This window comes from Pollicipes pollicipes, unplaced genomic scaffold, assembly GCF_011947565.3.
Source record: "Pollicipes pollicipes isolate AB1234 unplaced genomic scaffold, Ppol_2.1 Scaffold_7262;HRSCAF=8765_pilon_pilon_pilon, whole genome shotgun sequence".
Taxonomy (NCBI): Eukaryota; Metazoa; Arthropoda; class Thecostraca; order Pollicipedomorpha; family Pollicipedidae; genus Pollicipes; species Pollicipes pollicipes.
Genome location: NW_023597055.1, coordinates 14,477,858 through 14,493,953, shown reverse-complemented (window position 1 = coordinate 14,493,953; position 16,096 = coordinate 14,477,858). Strand labels below are relative to the sequence as shown.

At 50.6% G+C, this 16,096-nt stretch overlaps 1 protein-coding gene across 1 annotated transcript; it reads right to left on the bottom strand.

Annotated features, from left to right (window-relative positions):
- Positions 1 to 5,725: 5,725 nt before the first annotated feature.
- Positions 5,726 to 11,523, bottom strand: LOC119113476 (uncharacterized). The gene is made up of 2 exons (XM_037237785.1): positions 11,346 to 11,523; positions 5,726 to 7,327 (listed from the first exon to the last, which is right to left on the bottom strand). Exons 1-2 carry the CDS (start codon positions 11,517 to 11,519, stop codon positions 5,726 to 5,728), a joined length of 1,776 nt encoding a protein of 591 aa, XP_037093680.1. The 5' UTR covers positions 11,520 to 11,523.
- Between the last annotated feature and the right edge of the window lie 4,573 nt (positions 11,524 to 16,096).

Here is a 16,096-nt window from a genome sequence, read left to right as displayed (position 1 = left end):
TGTATGTATGTATTAATGTGTGTGTATGCGTGTGTGTATGCGTGTAGGTATGTTTGTATGCATGTGTGCATGCATGAGCGCGGCACATGACATTTCATTTGGAAGTCAGTCCTCTACTCCGCGCATGTACTGCCGACGCGGCCAGAGACTGGCGCGGGCCGCACCGCGACCTCGCCACGACACCGCGCGGCAGCGGCAAGGTCGACATGGCCGCATCTGGCTGGTCAGCCTGCGGCGATGGCACGATGTCGTGCCTGACCACGTCCTCGCTCTCGTGGGCTGTTTCGGCGGCGGGGCGTCGGCGGCGCTGGCGGCTCGCTGCCGCTTGAGGGACAGCTGGAACATGTGCTCGTGTGCTGATCCGCACTATGTGTCGATAGTCTGAGGTTCTTCGACTCGGTTGCGCCGTCTGCGACGCTCTCCGATCCCTGTGTGACAATTCACTATACATCGGACGTATCTTCAAATTTGTACGGCATGTTAGGCTCTGCGCTTTATGTACACCTCCCTGAGGAGTTAACACCACGTGTAACAAGTTTGCAAGATTTTGAAGAGTTTTAATGAACATTTTGTGTCGGGCGCGGTACGACCGCGCAATCGATGCGCCCGAAAGCTCTCATAACCAGATAACCAACAGGTCCGTTATAACCAGATAACCAGTGACCCGCAACTCCGGCCGATCCACTGCGACATAGTGCGTCACATATGATGCATACGTCACATAGATGCCGCCACATAGATGGTGTTCCGGATTTTAAATTGTGCGCACAAGAGTTTTAGATTTGAAGTCTTAGTACGTGATCAGCCGCATGGGCAAGCCGGCTACGTCCGCAGCCTGTAAACGGTGTTTTCGTCAATCGGCAAATGCTCCACCAATGACGCTGGCTTACAGTGCCTACTCACAGTGGTACTCACGTGCGGTGATTCGACAGGCCGTCACTGACCCGGGCGCTGAAGACATCACCGTCGGAGCCGTCCAGCACACGCCACCAGCATCCAGACAGCGGGATGTCGCACGTTCGGACAGCGATAACGTCTACAGAATGATTAACGTTTTGCTTGACCTTGTGCATCCGCGATCATGAGCGCGTCACGGAAATGTCGAGTTTGCTCAACATAAAAAAGTTTTTGCCCGATAGCGCTGTTTGACTAGCACCTCTTGACATTTCTAGGATCGGTTGTTTTCAACATAAGAAGTTTCGCCTCCTGAACGCATTGAATTTCGTCATTTTCTTGCCTGCTTGGTATAATTATAGTGTATCCATCACTACCTGTTGTATGAAAGTACGGTTCCTCATAGTCAAACCTACTACACTAGTTGGTAGATTTGTTATTTGGTGTGAGGAGTTTCACAGTTTGCATACTTGGATGTTCTTATTTGCAGATGCGACCTTTTCATTCTCAAGAAGTTTACACGCACAGACCAAGGCGAAGTCCAAGAAGAAAGAAGGAAGTGCAGGAAGGAACAACACATAATATCTGTTAAGTTTCCAGGTTAAACCAGCAAATTCTTAAAAAGGTTGATATGTGAAACAGTGCACATTGACCTAGTGTGCGATCTAACAAGTGACCACAGTGACCTCATTGAACGTGGTTCTGCAGTTGCCCCCCAGACTTGTAGTGAGATGTCCAGCTGCCACGCGCTGTGAGCTGGAGTTGTGTGCACAGAACATAGATGGCGCAGCGAACAGCAATCCGCACTTGGACTGATCAGCTGACCGGGGTGACCTTGGGCGCGCTGCGCGGTATGGTTCGTTGGCTACCGCCTGTCGAAAGTCTTCAAGATTAGGGGAATCCGCGAAGAGGACAGCACGATACTTAGAACGAACTTAGTCATCTACCTGGTACTTCCTCCTGGATTGCATTAATTATAAAGGGCATCGTATTGAGTTTTTGCCCCAACACCCGAACACAACTCTTCTTTAGCCGCGAACGAGAAACTAATGCGTGTGGACGCACAGATGTGGGGGAAAAATTGCTTCTTTCGAACGATGCAAACATCTGCTGTCCCCCGCTCGTCCAGCTCAGAAGGATCGTTAGATATCCTCATGGCTGCTCCATCCCTGCCATCAACAATGCTAGGGACCTAACCCGAAACACCATCCTGTCTTCACCCGACACACCTGCGACCTCGGAGGACTGCGGTGATGGCTGGAGTCTCCCCGACGCCCGGCAGGTGTGGCCCGAAACGCCGCCAGCCGACAACGTCGGCACCGCGCGACAGTCTGAGAAGTCCTATTTCCGTGTGTAGTTGAAAGGTGTTGGTCCACAACTCCGTGGTGCAATTGTGGTGGCAGTGAATTAACACCGTCGCACGGTGTAGGACGTGACGTCATATGTTTTGCAATTATCAGTTCTTCAAGTCCTATCAGCTCAATAGCACCCTAAAGTCGCCGTGCGAGTAAAATGTGAGGAGAGCGCAAAATGGCCCCAGTAGCTGACGCGCTCTATAACATCAATCATCATCATCTTATCGTGATAGTCAGACTGATGCCCGCTTGGCGGTTACGTCTTGGGATAGCACATTTGTCCATTGTGTGTCATTGGTTAACTACCTGCAAAAAACGCCTTCCGAATGAATTTGTCGTTGCGTCATTTGTCGTCGCGAACGAGACCGCGGTCTGAGCGGTTTCTATCATAACGTAAGACAATTCCTGCGCATAACTCCTCACATCTGTTTTTTTCAGCATCGGGTGTGGTGCGTCCTGCCCTAACGCCACTGGAGCGGTACATGGGCGCCCTGGAGAAGAGCTGCGAGGGTCAGCACAAGGCCCGGGAGGCGCAAAGAATTCGTGGTTGCCCTGCTGACCAGCATGCCGCACGGCGGAGGGATTCCGAGACATGAAGCGGAAGCTGCTCGACGAGGAACTTGCAGATCATCCTGTTCGTCTTTGCCCGAAAAAAATTAAAAATGCCTACGCGAAAAAGCCTCACTCTGCTATGGCTTTAGTTCGGTCCATACGCGTCTTACTTCCGCAACTGGTGTCGTGAAAATCCCACACGATCCTGCAAAGTGTATTTGTGCAACTAAGTTGCTTCCGCTGGCTGCCGACACCCTTTATCCGTTATTAAACTGCATGTCAGTTAACGGATGCTTGATCAACAGCGTTGAACCAAGGCTTTTGCAAGCTGCCTATCGTAAATACACGTAAATGCCTGCTTACAGGTAGTGTTACTTGCACATCGATTTCGAAACCCTCAAAACTCCATCCCCGGCCTGAATGAAGACGTTTCATGGCGCCAACATGGGCATTTAACTCTGTGACTAGCGTCGATGCCATCGCACAGGCCCGCTTGTCGCGCGGGTATACGCATCCACCCATTGAGCAAAGCGATGTCACGACCAACATGCATGTATAATTCTGAGGGAATTTTCTGGAGGCAGGTCACCAGGCCCATGAAAACCAATTCCAGTGGCATCGGCGCGGACCATGGTCCCGAGCCCGCACATGACCGCGGAGCGGGCGAGTTTTGAGTGGCAAAAAACAGCAGCACCGCCTGCAAAAATCTGCAACTGTGCGGTCCAGAAGAAGCCACCAGAATCTGAGCCGCGCCACTTTTGCCAGCTGGGCGGCGTTTAAGCGCTCTCCCGCCCCGCACGCGCCCTGGCTTGTGCATGCCGGCGATGCACTGTAATGCCGTCTTATGGCGGTCTTAATAGTTTATATGGTCTAACCATGTAGCGGTGGTTTACCCAACTCCAACGTTTCATTGTCACGTTTCGGGCCTGAGCTGGCAGAAAAGCCACTCCGGTAGAGTCGCCTATCTGTTTTGTTATGTTTTTCTCTAATTGTCGCTCCTTCACCTACAAGTGGCATTTCGACCCCAAAGATTATCAAGTGCCGCTAACCTAGCTTCATGTAGAGGTCAAACTGTCTGGTTTCAAGGTGACATACCTGTCTCGACGACGTTTACTTTTCTCTTTACCTGTTCTGCCTAGATCGGCAATCTCCAACTGATATCCCACATAAAGACCGAGGGCTGCAGCGTTGCAAAGATGACTGCACCGCTTTGGTTCGCCGTTCCCATGGCAACGATCGAATGACGCAACGTCTGTGTCGGTATGAACCGCTCGTCATACTGGCGAGGAAAGGTCAACCCGACCAGAGGAAGACTCAAACAGCGATGACTCGTCAAAAGAAACCGGGTCCTTTCTCTTCGCCATGAATTATGACGCATTGCATCAGCATCCTTCATGGCCTTAAGCCCAGAGGCATGAGCCAGTGGACGCGAGAGGGGCATATTCAGTTCGGTAGATAACGAGTTAAAGCAAACGGCCAGAAAAAGAGTGAACATGAACTTGGGAACCGGGTAGAAGTTTGGCACACAGAGACGTGGGTGATGCACCAAGAGCGTAATCTGCCGCTTGCTTCAGGTGCCATTAACCGGATGATCGGACCACCCGTCCGGCTCCCTCCATTGTGAAAACGACGGCTTACGAGTTGAGGCCTCCCGAATTCGACTTTTACTGCACTCAGTGCGCCCGCAAACCCGCCACATGCATCCTCGGCACGAACCAACACGGCCACTTTTTTGTTCTTCGCAAGCGTTGGCACATGAGGCGGGAATACGCCCACCCATGATGCTTCTCCTCAATCTGCACGACTGGATGGTGTCGTTGAGCCCGACGTTTGCTATTGGCGTAAATGACTTCCGGCGCACGGAATGGTCTCACGTGAACTGGGGGGGGGGGGGGGGGGGTGGGGGCGAATGCCGATCTTCAGCAGCCACCTTCATCTAAACCAGTTCTTTGCCGATTATTCAAGTCACGATCCAAACTTTTCGATGCTTGCCGCGTTGTATTTTAACATTCGGTTCCGGCTCCGGCAATACATGACGATAATTGGTGAACACATTCCACAGTAGGCAGAACACACCAGGACCTTGGCAGGACAGCAATGGTCTTCAGCTTCGCCTTTTTCATCAACGCAGTTCTAGTTCTAAATACATCCGTTCAGTTCACTCGCTCACATCTTTTCACATTATATTTAGCAAATGACAACCACACGGTAGCGACCATCAAGGGCGGATTTTATCGAGTGGTTCACGTATAAAATGGATGCCGGACCAAGCTAGGTACAGATTCGGGGAAAGATTTGAGCATGGGGACGGGCTGGAGCAAGGTTTTCACGAAATGTCGGATAGATGCATGCAGACATGCCTGCACAGTCCAGACATACTTCTTCCAGACGTACTTGGAGACACTTGCCGCTTATAGTTCTTTCAGTCACAATTAGTGTACACCGTTCTTGCTCCGTTCACACTACTTTTGTAATCCACAACGCAAAGGAGTAAGTAATGAGCTTCCATGAAACTCCTTGATAGTTCAGGACTATTTCATAGACAAATACAAACGAATGGATAGCAGGTGCGCGCAGCTGATCGGGAACGGATAGGGGATGGATATGGATGGACACGGCTAGAGGACTAGCGGGAGCAATGGGTAAAGGCACTCCCGAGTACAGCAACGTCCACTACACGAACCTCCCCGTGCACAACTCCCCAAGCAAGTACCAACAACAGCTACAGAACTAACGGAAGCAAAGGGTAAAGGTACCCCTGAGAGCAGTGACGTCCGCTGCACGAATCTGCCCGGCACAACTCCCCAAGCAAGTACCAACAAAGCGTGCGGTAGCAAAACACCCCTGTGACAGCACACAACGACCAATAGCGATCACTAGCAGAGCTGAGCCTGAGCCGGACAGAGCCAGCCAGGGCTCGCCCCTTATAAGCCGTCGTCTGCGGCGCTGGTGGCGCCACCTGCAACGGGCACCGCTCCCTCGGCGCTGGCAATGTACAGCTCGTTGTCTACCAGGTTCTCTGTGGACAGAAGCTCCTCCCAGAGCAAGGGCTGCTGTGGTGGTGACGGTGGTGGTGGTGGGACCTCATCGGGAGCCCTTGTTGATACGGGACCCTCTGGGCGCGCCGTATCAGCTGGCGGAAGTTGGAAGAGATCCTCCTTAATCTCCTCGTACATCGCATCATCAAACTCTGAGTCACCGGCGCCACTTGCTTGCACGTTTGGCCCGCCTATCCTGTCACTGTCTGCCCCATTCCGATGTCCCCCTGCTGGTGAGACGCAGGACGCGGCCAGCACGAGGCGGCTCCTGCGACGTCGGACGATCAGCACGGCCGCCAGCGCCACGGCCAGCACCAGCAGGACCCCGAGCCCGCCGAAGAGCGCCAGCCGGTGCTGGCTGTCCAACTGTCCGGGTCCATGACCGGCGCTGGCGACTCCGGGACAGCGAGGGTCGCCGCTGGCGGGAGACGTCGCGGCGTCGGCGTCGGCGAGACACCTGCTCTGGAGCTGCCAAAGCACCTGGCTGAGCGGCTCAGATGTGCTCGCGGACACCAAGCGACGTGTCTGCTTCCTCGCCGGACACGCGGGCGGCGAACGCACGTCGAGGCCGCTCAAGCAGACCAGCGTGCCCTCAGAGAACGCCAGTGACCCGCGGAAAGCGTTATGAATCAGAAGGTCCCTTATGATTAGTGGCTGGTCAGCACCCACGGTGCTTTTGCTTACACGGAGACCAATCAGACCGCGGGGCTTGAGGTGGTTGATAGTGTTATTCGTGAGCTCGATCGAACCGCTAGCGTTCACGCTCAGTCCGTTGGAAGAAAGCGTCCCAAAACGTGAGTTACTGATCTTCAGCCAAGTGACATTCACGTGAATAGCGTTTTCTGGCAGCTTTGTGAAGTTGGTGTCGCTGATGATCATTTCTTGAATGTTACCAGAGAGGGCGAAAGGCGCAGTGTCAGAGAAGAGCACCGAATGAATAGTCAGCTTTGCCCATCCATCCGAGCCATCCAAACATCCTTTATCGGCGGCATCTACTGTCATATTGGACAGTTCCAGATGGTGAATACTCCCAGCGAAGAGCTTTTCTTCGCAGCTTATTCTCCCGCCCGTCATGAGCAGATGACGGACTGCTGATGTGAACACTTGTGGTGCCGTCAACAGCCGGACGCGAATCAGGGCCATGTCGGGTCCCAAAGAGCTGGAAGTGTATGTGAAGGCGTTTGGCGAGGCAATGCACTTTTGAATGTCTTCAAAGGTAATTGTAGTGTTTTGTGACCAGAAGCCAGATAGACCTGAGCTTTCTATACGTAATTTTTTCACAAAGCGAATTCCCAAGGTGCGCATGCTGTTAGATTCTTGAAGCCTCATGCCTTCGTACCGTATGGTGACATTTTCTACTTCTGTAATCGTGACAGCCTTCAATGACGTCAACTGTTCCAAGGCGAGACTCTGGATTTTAACAGCTGACGAGTTTGAAATCTGGATGTTTTGAACAGTCGGTGGTATCTCGTTCTTGATTAGGGGGATCTGAAACAAAATACGTTTCATGCAGCATTATCAAGTGTAGCACTATTGCGTCCAACCCACAGCCCGGTCATCTGGCTGTAGTTTCTCACCCGATGACGAAGTTATGACACTTAGAACTGACACTATGACACTTAAGAAGCTATGACACTTAGGCTTTCGGCAGCCAGGGCAGCCAGCAGTATAAAAAGCGTCCGTTGTCTGGTCCGAGGTCTATTTCCAACTATCATTATTGGTTTGGTTTTTTTAGCTTTCATTTTTAATTTGATGGTATCCTTCCTTTCTTTAGTGTTCAAAAGTCCTAGGCGCATTGCCCCGTTTGTCTTGGAACCCATTTCGTGTAAATGTATAATGACCTGGCATGCTTTTCATGTCATTCCCTGGTGCGCTTTAGAGTCCATGAAAGCAGCTGGTTGAAAAGCAGGTGCACAACAGACGTTCTCAGCCGCTCATTGACTTTTTTGTTTCTTCTTCACACCTTTTTTTCTCCACGTTGTCGCGTTCAGTTTCAACAGGCGGTGCAAATGTGGGAGAGCCTTGGAATTATTGCAATCAGTTGTTGCCAATATCATATATACAGCTACACAAAAATATCCCACCTACGCCTGTCGCCCACAGGTGTGTAAGAAATGAATTATTATTAAAACAAATGGTGAAAATGAATTAATATTAAAATAAATGATTAAAATGAGTTATTATTGAAATAGATTATTAAAATGAATTATTATTTAAATAAATGATAAAATACTGACCGCTTTTGGCATCAAACGTTAGTTAGCCACACTTCACGTGTCCAGTTGGCCGCTGACCAATAGCTGCACATAACCAACCCGTTAGCCGGGTGTCGTCACGCTTGGGCGGGCAGCGCGCGTTGTGTCAGCCTGGCCGGGCGGGTCATACGCAGCTGTTAGCATCCACCCCGTTCGAGCTCAGGTGCTTGGAAAGAGCACGTCATTCAAACCATGCGTGGTCTCTGGTCCACCAGAAGCTGAAACAATGTATGTCCTCATGGCTTCACCAGTAATGTACCAACAGTAATGTGACTTGAAACTCCCTTCAAAAGTTGCTGTCGTCGCCTAACGAATCAACCGCTGCATCAGCTAGTCCTGGGGATCGCGAGGTTATTCCACTCTCTGTGATTGGCTTAGCCCACCAGTCCCGGTCATCGTACGATATCGTATACGTTTCTCATTGGTTGATAATGGCGCAATGTCACACTGTCTCTGTACCACGTGTTCATGACCGTTTACGTCTGAAAGCAGTATATAAGGCGAGCGGCCTGTTACCGTGCATATTCATTAGATGTAGGAATACGCTGAAGCACAAGGCTGCTGTTGGCGGTACGTGTCGACTCGTTGGTGTTGAATGGGTGTTAGTGAATGGTGTTGAATGAGTGTTGAATAGGTGTTAGTGATGGTAAGATACTGCTCAGTAGAAGCCTTGGACTTAAGGATTTGTCTTTGCCCGACTTGCAAGAAGGACTTGCACGACCCAAGTCATCACCAACATAATTATCAGACAAACATTTAACAATTTTCTACATGCATATCTTGGCTGTAGCGAAAAAGCATGCGCCAGAAGACAAGCTTTTCATGCAAGGTCAAGTGAAATTCGTTTTCCCCAAATGCTATGCATCAAGGTGAACATCAAATGCCAGTGAACTATGCCTATGAACCTCAAAATTTGATACAAGTGATATGCATGCACACCAGCCCGCCTCATGAATTTGATGCATCTAGCTCTCTTAGTTTTTGAGGTCTCAGAATGGTCAAATTCATCCCCACCCGAGGGAAAGGCATAGTGTAAGGGCACTGAGCCTGGATCGCTATGATTTAGCTCAAATCCACCAGTAATTGTCAACATGGTAATTACCACGGTGCACCTCGTTTCCCGACACATTCACAACTATAACGCCAAGATCTGCGAAGTTCAAGGTCGTTACACCCTAACCTCCACGATGTTTCTCAAACTCATGTCAGTGGTGGTGTTAAACATTATTATAATGCTGCACATCGTTTTCCGCCACACTAAAAATATGATCAATAAATGCATTCAAAGTGAAAAGTCACTCAACCAGGACCCTTACGATTCATCTAAAGCTGGTGCCATTGGTTAAGTTTGATATGCTGAATACGACGGCGCAATTTGGTTGGAGTCGAGTTAAAAAGTATGGCTTCAACAGGTCCTCAAGAGTCGATATCATTGAACTCGCACTCTTCATAATCTTGTCCCATCTCTCATCATAATCAGTTCTCAGCATGTAAGCATAGTGGTAGCATGTCCAACACTACTAGTGGCATTCATATGAGCCAAATTACATAAATCCGGTTTCATTTATATAAAATCTCAATGAGATCTCTGGATCACAGCTTAAGACATAACAGTTAACGACATGCACCATTATAGTCGCTATGACCTTGAATTTTGGACATCTGTTGAGGTCATAGCTTTGAATGAGGTGGTACATGAAATGAGCCATCATCGCCAGCATGTCGAACGCTACTAGAGTTATCAAATGGAGCAGTACCACATAGGCGCGTCTTCGCTGATCTTGAACTTCGATGACTTTTAGAGGTCATAGTTTTTAATATGGCTGTTCACGACATGCACCAGCGTGATTAGCACGTGTATCATAGTGGTATGCGTTTAAAGGGAGTGCTTCACATTAGATTGATTTGAAATAGCTGTTTTGAAGACCTTTCGGTGCTGTTCACAATTCTGTCCTAAAGACCTAAGCCCTCCAAGTTTCTGAGCTATATGCCCGCGAAAATCGGGGAGAGTATTTCAAAGTCACCTTGTCATTCATGGGGTTATAATACTGCCATTTAAATCCTGCCATTTCATAAGCTATGCGGTGATCGAAGCCAAGAAGTATACCATTTTCAAGGCGTTGATATGCAGCGCTCGTGAGTGCGATTTCCAAATAAAACGGCCGCCAACTGGCTGTCAGTTAATGTTGTGCAAGATAGGATGAACTTATGAAATAATGACGCATTGAGGAGCGTTTTCGCTAACAGAGAATTGTACCGGCTGAAGCAGATTTTTCCACTCAAAAATTATACCGATAGTTAGAACTCAACTTGTTTCGTGATATCTGGTGCTTTCTTCAATATCTTCAAATGTGAAACATGTCTTTTAAGTAAAAATATCTGGGTCAGTTTCGAAGGTAACTTGAGTGTGGTTGCGGGCATTGTGCTGTCGTGACAGATATTTGTGCAATTTACGCATTTTGACATGCCATTAAACAACACATCCTATTGCTATGTGGATTTTAAGGACTGCTGAACAGAACGCTTGCATAAAAAGGCTCCTTGCCTGGAAGCAATCGCTGTCATGGCTTAGAGAGCCACCAGCTTTTAATTTGACGGGAGGGGAAATGCGCAGTTATTTTCCCATGTAGGTTGCTGGTGATGCGATATCAAGAAAATTATTTTAGCCCAAACCACAAAGACGTCTCTGCATAAACGGGGGCGGGGCACTGAGCCTCACCCCGTGCTGACTTCAGTATTCCATCACCCCCCCCCCCCCCCCCCACCTTTCCTATGACTTCTCTGAGCTAGTTGTTACACCCTAAAGTTTGTTAATCATTGGTACGCTGGGTAGCTGTACAAGCCACCGGCAGCCTCATGTTCGTTTTGTATCAGATAGCTTCCTACAGGCTGTAGGTACCTAATGCTTTTGTTCTTCATATGTTACGGAAGTGTGCGTTTGAGAAGTTTTTAAGATGATCCACCTGGATTGGGATAACAAACAATTTACTTCATTATGCAGCAGCTTCAAAAAGCGGGGTGAGCCTGATAAATGGTTTATACATGTTTCCCCAACATTGGCAAGTGTACTGGCGCACAGTTGTGGCTGTGGTGGTATCTGAATACAATTTGAATGGTAATGCACAGTCAATAGCAGCGGTAGCCATCAGCAATACCTCAGCAAGATTTACTGAGATGTCTCGCAGTAAACTACACCCCATTCCAAGCTGTCACAAACAGTATATAGTTGTCATGTCTATAGTTGGCCTTACCTGCTTTAAGGAGGGACACTGGCAGCTGACAGAGGTGGCTCCATTGCAAGCGGGGGTGAATTTGCAGCATGGAATTTCGCACATAGCGAATGGTTTGCCGCACCGAACGCCGGTGAGCAGCACCGACAGGTGAACCAATGCCGGCAGAAGCACCCTGCTGCCTGCAACCAACATGGCCGCAACAGCTGTGGTATCCGGGACGCTAGAGCTGTCCACCGACTGGTGAGTGCCTCTTTCCTGATGTCGACCGACTGGTGATGCCGGCTGTCAGCGCCCGCTGACTGGTGATGCTGACTATTGGCGTCCGCCGACTGGTGATGCTGGCTATTGGCGTCCGCCGACTGGTGATGCTGGCTATTGGCGTCCGCCGACTGGTGATGCTGGCTATTGGCGTCCGCCGACTGGTGATGCTGGCTATCGGTGCCCGCCAGCTGGTAATGCTCACTACTAGCTTCCGCCGACTGGTGACGATGAGTCCTGGCGTGCACCGTCTGGCGCCTCTCCGAATGCCTGGTGACTGCTGACCAGAGCTCTCTTGACGTCCGCTGATGGATGACCTGGACCCCCAGCTCTCCACCAGCTGTTACCAACCCTGCCGTGCACCGTCCGGTGGGGTGGCGGCCGTCTGGCCGGTCCGGCACCGAGACTGTACCTCACTGCCGACTCTCAGCCGGGTGGGGCGGACGCCAGACCACAGGACGTGCGATAGGTGGTCAGACGCCATCCGGGACGAAACCACGGCACTGGGCAGAAGGGGAAGGGGAGGGGGAGGAGATGCGTCCTCCCGTGGGGTCCGGACTAATGCAGAGGCGGGCGGGTGGGGGGTAAAGAACAAGAGCAGGGCGCAGGATGTGGCGGCCGGAGAAGTAAAAGGGTGCCAAGAGGCGAATCTGAGTTAGAGAGAATGGTGAGATAGCCAAGAAGAGCTATACCGAGGCATGCCTCAGGATACATGAGCTCTGGCTTCTCGGGTAATGCCTCTGGCTCATCGAGTAATGCCTCTGGCCGCTCGGGTGATGTTTCTGAGCTGCGATGGAACATCTCACGGATCAGAAAATCAGTTGCGTGACGCGGTTTGAGATTTGCGGTTTGAGCTGCTGAGCCACCACCATACCGAGCCGCTCCAGGTCCGCTCGGTGGCGTGTCGCCACGCCTGGTATCCGCCAGCACCGTCGCTGCTCCAGCTCCGTTCGGCAGCCGGCTGGGCGGACACCCTATCGGTCACTTCCGCCGTCGTCTGACGTGGCGGCGCCGGAGACCAAGCTTTGCCGAGACCTCGCTGGGGTTAGACCTCCACTGGCTCACGAACGGGTCCAGTGGAGCGTCACAGGGTGTCACAGGGTGTCGACTCGGCGGTGCTGCGGCGCCAGACACCAAGCTTAGCTGAGACCTCGCTGGGGTTAGACCTCCACTGGCTCACGAACGGGTCCAGTGGAGCGTCACAGGGTGTCACAGGGTGTCGACTCGGCGGTGCTGCGGCGCCAGACACCAAGCTTAGCTGAGACCTCGCTGGGGTTAGACCTCCACTGGCTCACGAACGGGTCCAGTGGAGCGTCACAGGGTGTCACAGGGTGTGGACTCGGCGACGCGGCAGCGCCAGTGAACGCTGTTTTAAATCTCTGAACGTATTAAGATGTGCTTCGCGCACATCGTATGGCGGAGATCGGAGCACGCTTTTGCTGCTGTATCGGGCAGTCATGCGCTCGAAGCTGGACTATGCATGTTTTATTTATGACAGCGCGCGTGAATCCGCGAAACGGATCATTAACACCATCCACCACACCGCTTTACGTGCCACCACAGAGGCGTTCCGTACATCTCCTACCCCAAGCCTCCTGGTAGAATCTCACGAGCCGTCGCCGTCAGCGAGGAGGAAAATGCTTGGCATGCGTTATGCACTTAAGCTGCGACAGTTCCCGTGGCATCCCGCATATCACGCAGTTTTTCCGCGGTCCGCTGTGCCTTTTGTTCGTCATGCACCTTGGGCGCATGCTGTGACCTTTGGCTCCCGGATACAAGCCTTGCTGCAGGAAAACGAAATTCCCATTTGAAGGGTGAAGCGAACAGGTCATCTGGGCACTCCTCCCTGGCATTTGATCTCACCCTTCACAGACACATCTCTGACTGAAATAAACAAAAAAATGTATCACTGCCAGATATAATGAGATCCAGAGCGCTTGAGCGTATAGCGTTATACGAGGGCCACACAGATACTTACACGGACGGCTCTAAAACCTCTGATGGTGTAGGCTGTGCGTTTGTGAGCGGTGGCGTCATCCGGTCGTTTTCACTGCCCCCAAACGCTTCGGTGTTCACATCGGAACTCATAGCAATCACTAAGGCACTATGTTTCATTGAAGCAGGTGACGAACCCTTACATCTCATGTTGACGGACTCTGAGCAGCGTTTTGAGTATAAAGTCTTTTTATCCATCATGTCACCTTATACAGAACACTACGCAGCCAGGCATGCACTGGTATTGGAGATCAGCGACATGCTATGTTTTTTTACGCGAAGAAACCCGCGACACCCCCTCTTGACAAGTATATCTTAATTTTTTTGCAAAATGTTGTTACGTGAAAGCTGGCACCATTGTACGACAATATTTGACGACGCGAAGGAAGAGCAAGCAGAGTCAAAAGTCGCCATATTTTGTGCCATTCTTTGACGGACTTGCGAGGCGGCGTTGAAAATGCAATGGTCGCTTTCTTCAGATCGACAAGTTGGAAAGCTGTTTTGATGGTCCCAATGCATTGGTCAAGTAAGCGCACGCCCACACTTTTCATCTTCACATGTCAGCTAGGCATACATCACTACGCATTGAACTCGAGCGCAGATATATCCGCGTTTCTCATCCTCGCAGCATGTGCTACCAGATACACATCATGATGTGGCAACCACGTCAGCAGAACATACCTCGACTACTACCGCGCCAATTGCCTGCCAATGTCGTCGTCATACCAATGGCCTACTCAGGAGTGTTCTAAAATCGGCTGGAGGGGCTTAGCTGACAGGGTTGACATAATTTACCAACAAAACCCGATTTCTCCTCGGGTTTCAGCCGCTGTAAGTTGTGCCCCGGCGTTTTTGTGAAATATCCTTTATTTTTTATTGAACCAAAAACTATATTGCCAGGGAGAAATCAACGTACTGCACTTTGCAATCGCACTTGTCCATCGCATTGTACTGCGCTTGCAATTGTACTTGTCCATCGCATTGTACTGCGCTTGCAATTGTACTTGTCCATCGCATTGTACTGCGCTTGCAATTGTACTTGTCCATCGCATTGTACTGCGCTTGCAATTGTACTTGTCCATCGCATTGTACTGCGCTTGCAATTGCACTTGTCCATCACATTGTACTGCGCTTTGCAATTGCACTTGTCCATCACATTGTACTGCGCTTTGCAATTGCACTTGTCCATCACATTGTACTGCGCTTTGCAATTGCACTTGTCCATCACATGGTACTGCGCTTTGAAATTGCACTTGTCCATCGCATTGTACTGCGCTTTGCAATTGCACTTGCCCATCTCATTGTCTTGCACTTTGCAATTGCACTTGCCCATCGCATTGTACTGCGATTTGCAACTGTACTTGCCCATCGCATTGCGGTGTGCTTGCATTTGCATCCCCACTGCAACCCAATGCTAAACTGCAATTGTATGAGAAGCTTGGCGTTCGTTGTTCACAGCAAACATATGTACGTAAAACGGACTAATGTGATCGACGAAACGGGTACCGTTTATCGGTCACCGAATCTGGTCCGAGGGGCAAAACGACGGTTTTCTTCAGAATAGCGGGGCCTGACATCTGCGAACGAGAAGCCACAAGCAATATTTTTACACTGACAGTAAGTACGCTTTTTATAGGTTTATTCCGACTGCTTTGCATGCGTGGATTTTGGGCCCCAGGCACATGCTAAACACAGGTTTTTGGGCCCCAGGTACATCCTATACATAGGTTTTTGCGTGTACCCGGAACCCACCACCAAAACCGTGCCATCTAATTCATCGGATAATTTTGTCTGCGCCACTGCGCCGGACATGACCTCTGAGGGGAGTGCTGACCTCTGAGAGGAGTGCTGACCTCTGAGAGGAGTGATGACCTCTGAGAGGAGTGATGACCTCTGAGAGGAGTGATGACCTCTGAGAGAAGTGATGACCTCTGAGAGGAGTGATGACCTCTGAGAGGAGTGATGACCTCTGAGAGGAGTGATGACCTCTGAGAGGAGTGATGACCTCTGAGAGGAGTGATGACCTCTGAGAGGAGTGATGACCTCTGAGGGGAGTGATGACCTCTGAGAGGAGTGATGACCTCTGAGGGGAGTGATGACCTCTGAGAGGAGTGCGTGCCGCACAGTGCTGCGGCACGGCCGCCCCAGGCTCGGGTTGACCCTCGTTGGCCAGTTGCCAGCTGACCTTCCCATTTCAGACGGGCCAAACAATGCGACAGGTTTGGAACTCGTACCCAGTGCCGCTGTATTACAAGTCCAGCACCATTTCCTCGGACCCACATTCTTTGTCCGTCTTGACTAGCTACTCAAAGATTTCACGAGACTCTCAAGTTTAAGTTCTCACCAAAGAAAGTTCTATTTGACTGCCAACAATGGCAGCAAAGTACGTATCATGCGTCTCTCAGTCCGTATAGATTTGTGATATGGCGACCGAGTTAAATATGTGGCCATGCAGATGTACATTCTCAGCACCACACTAGTACCTATTGCTTATGGGGCGGGGCAGGGGAAAGACT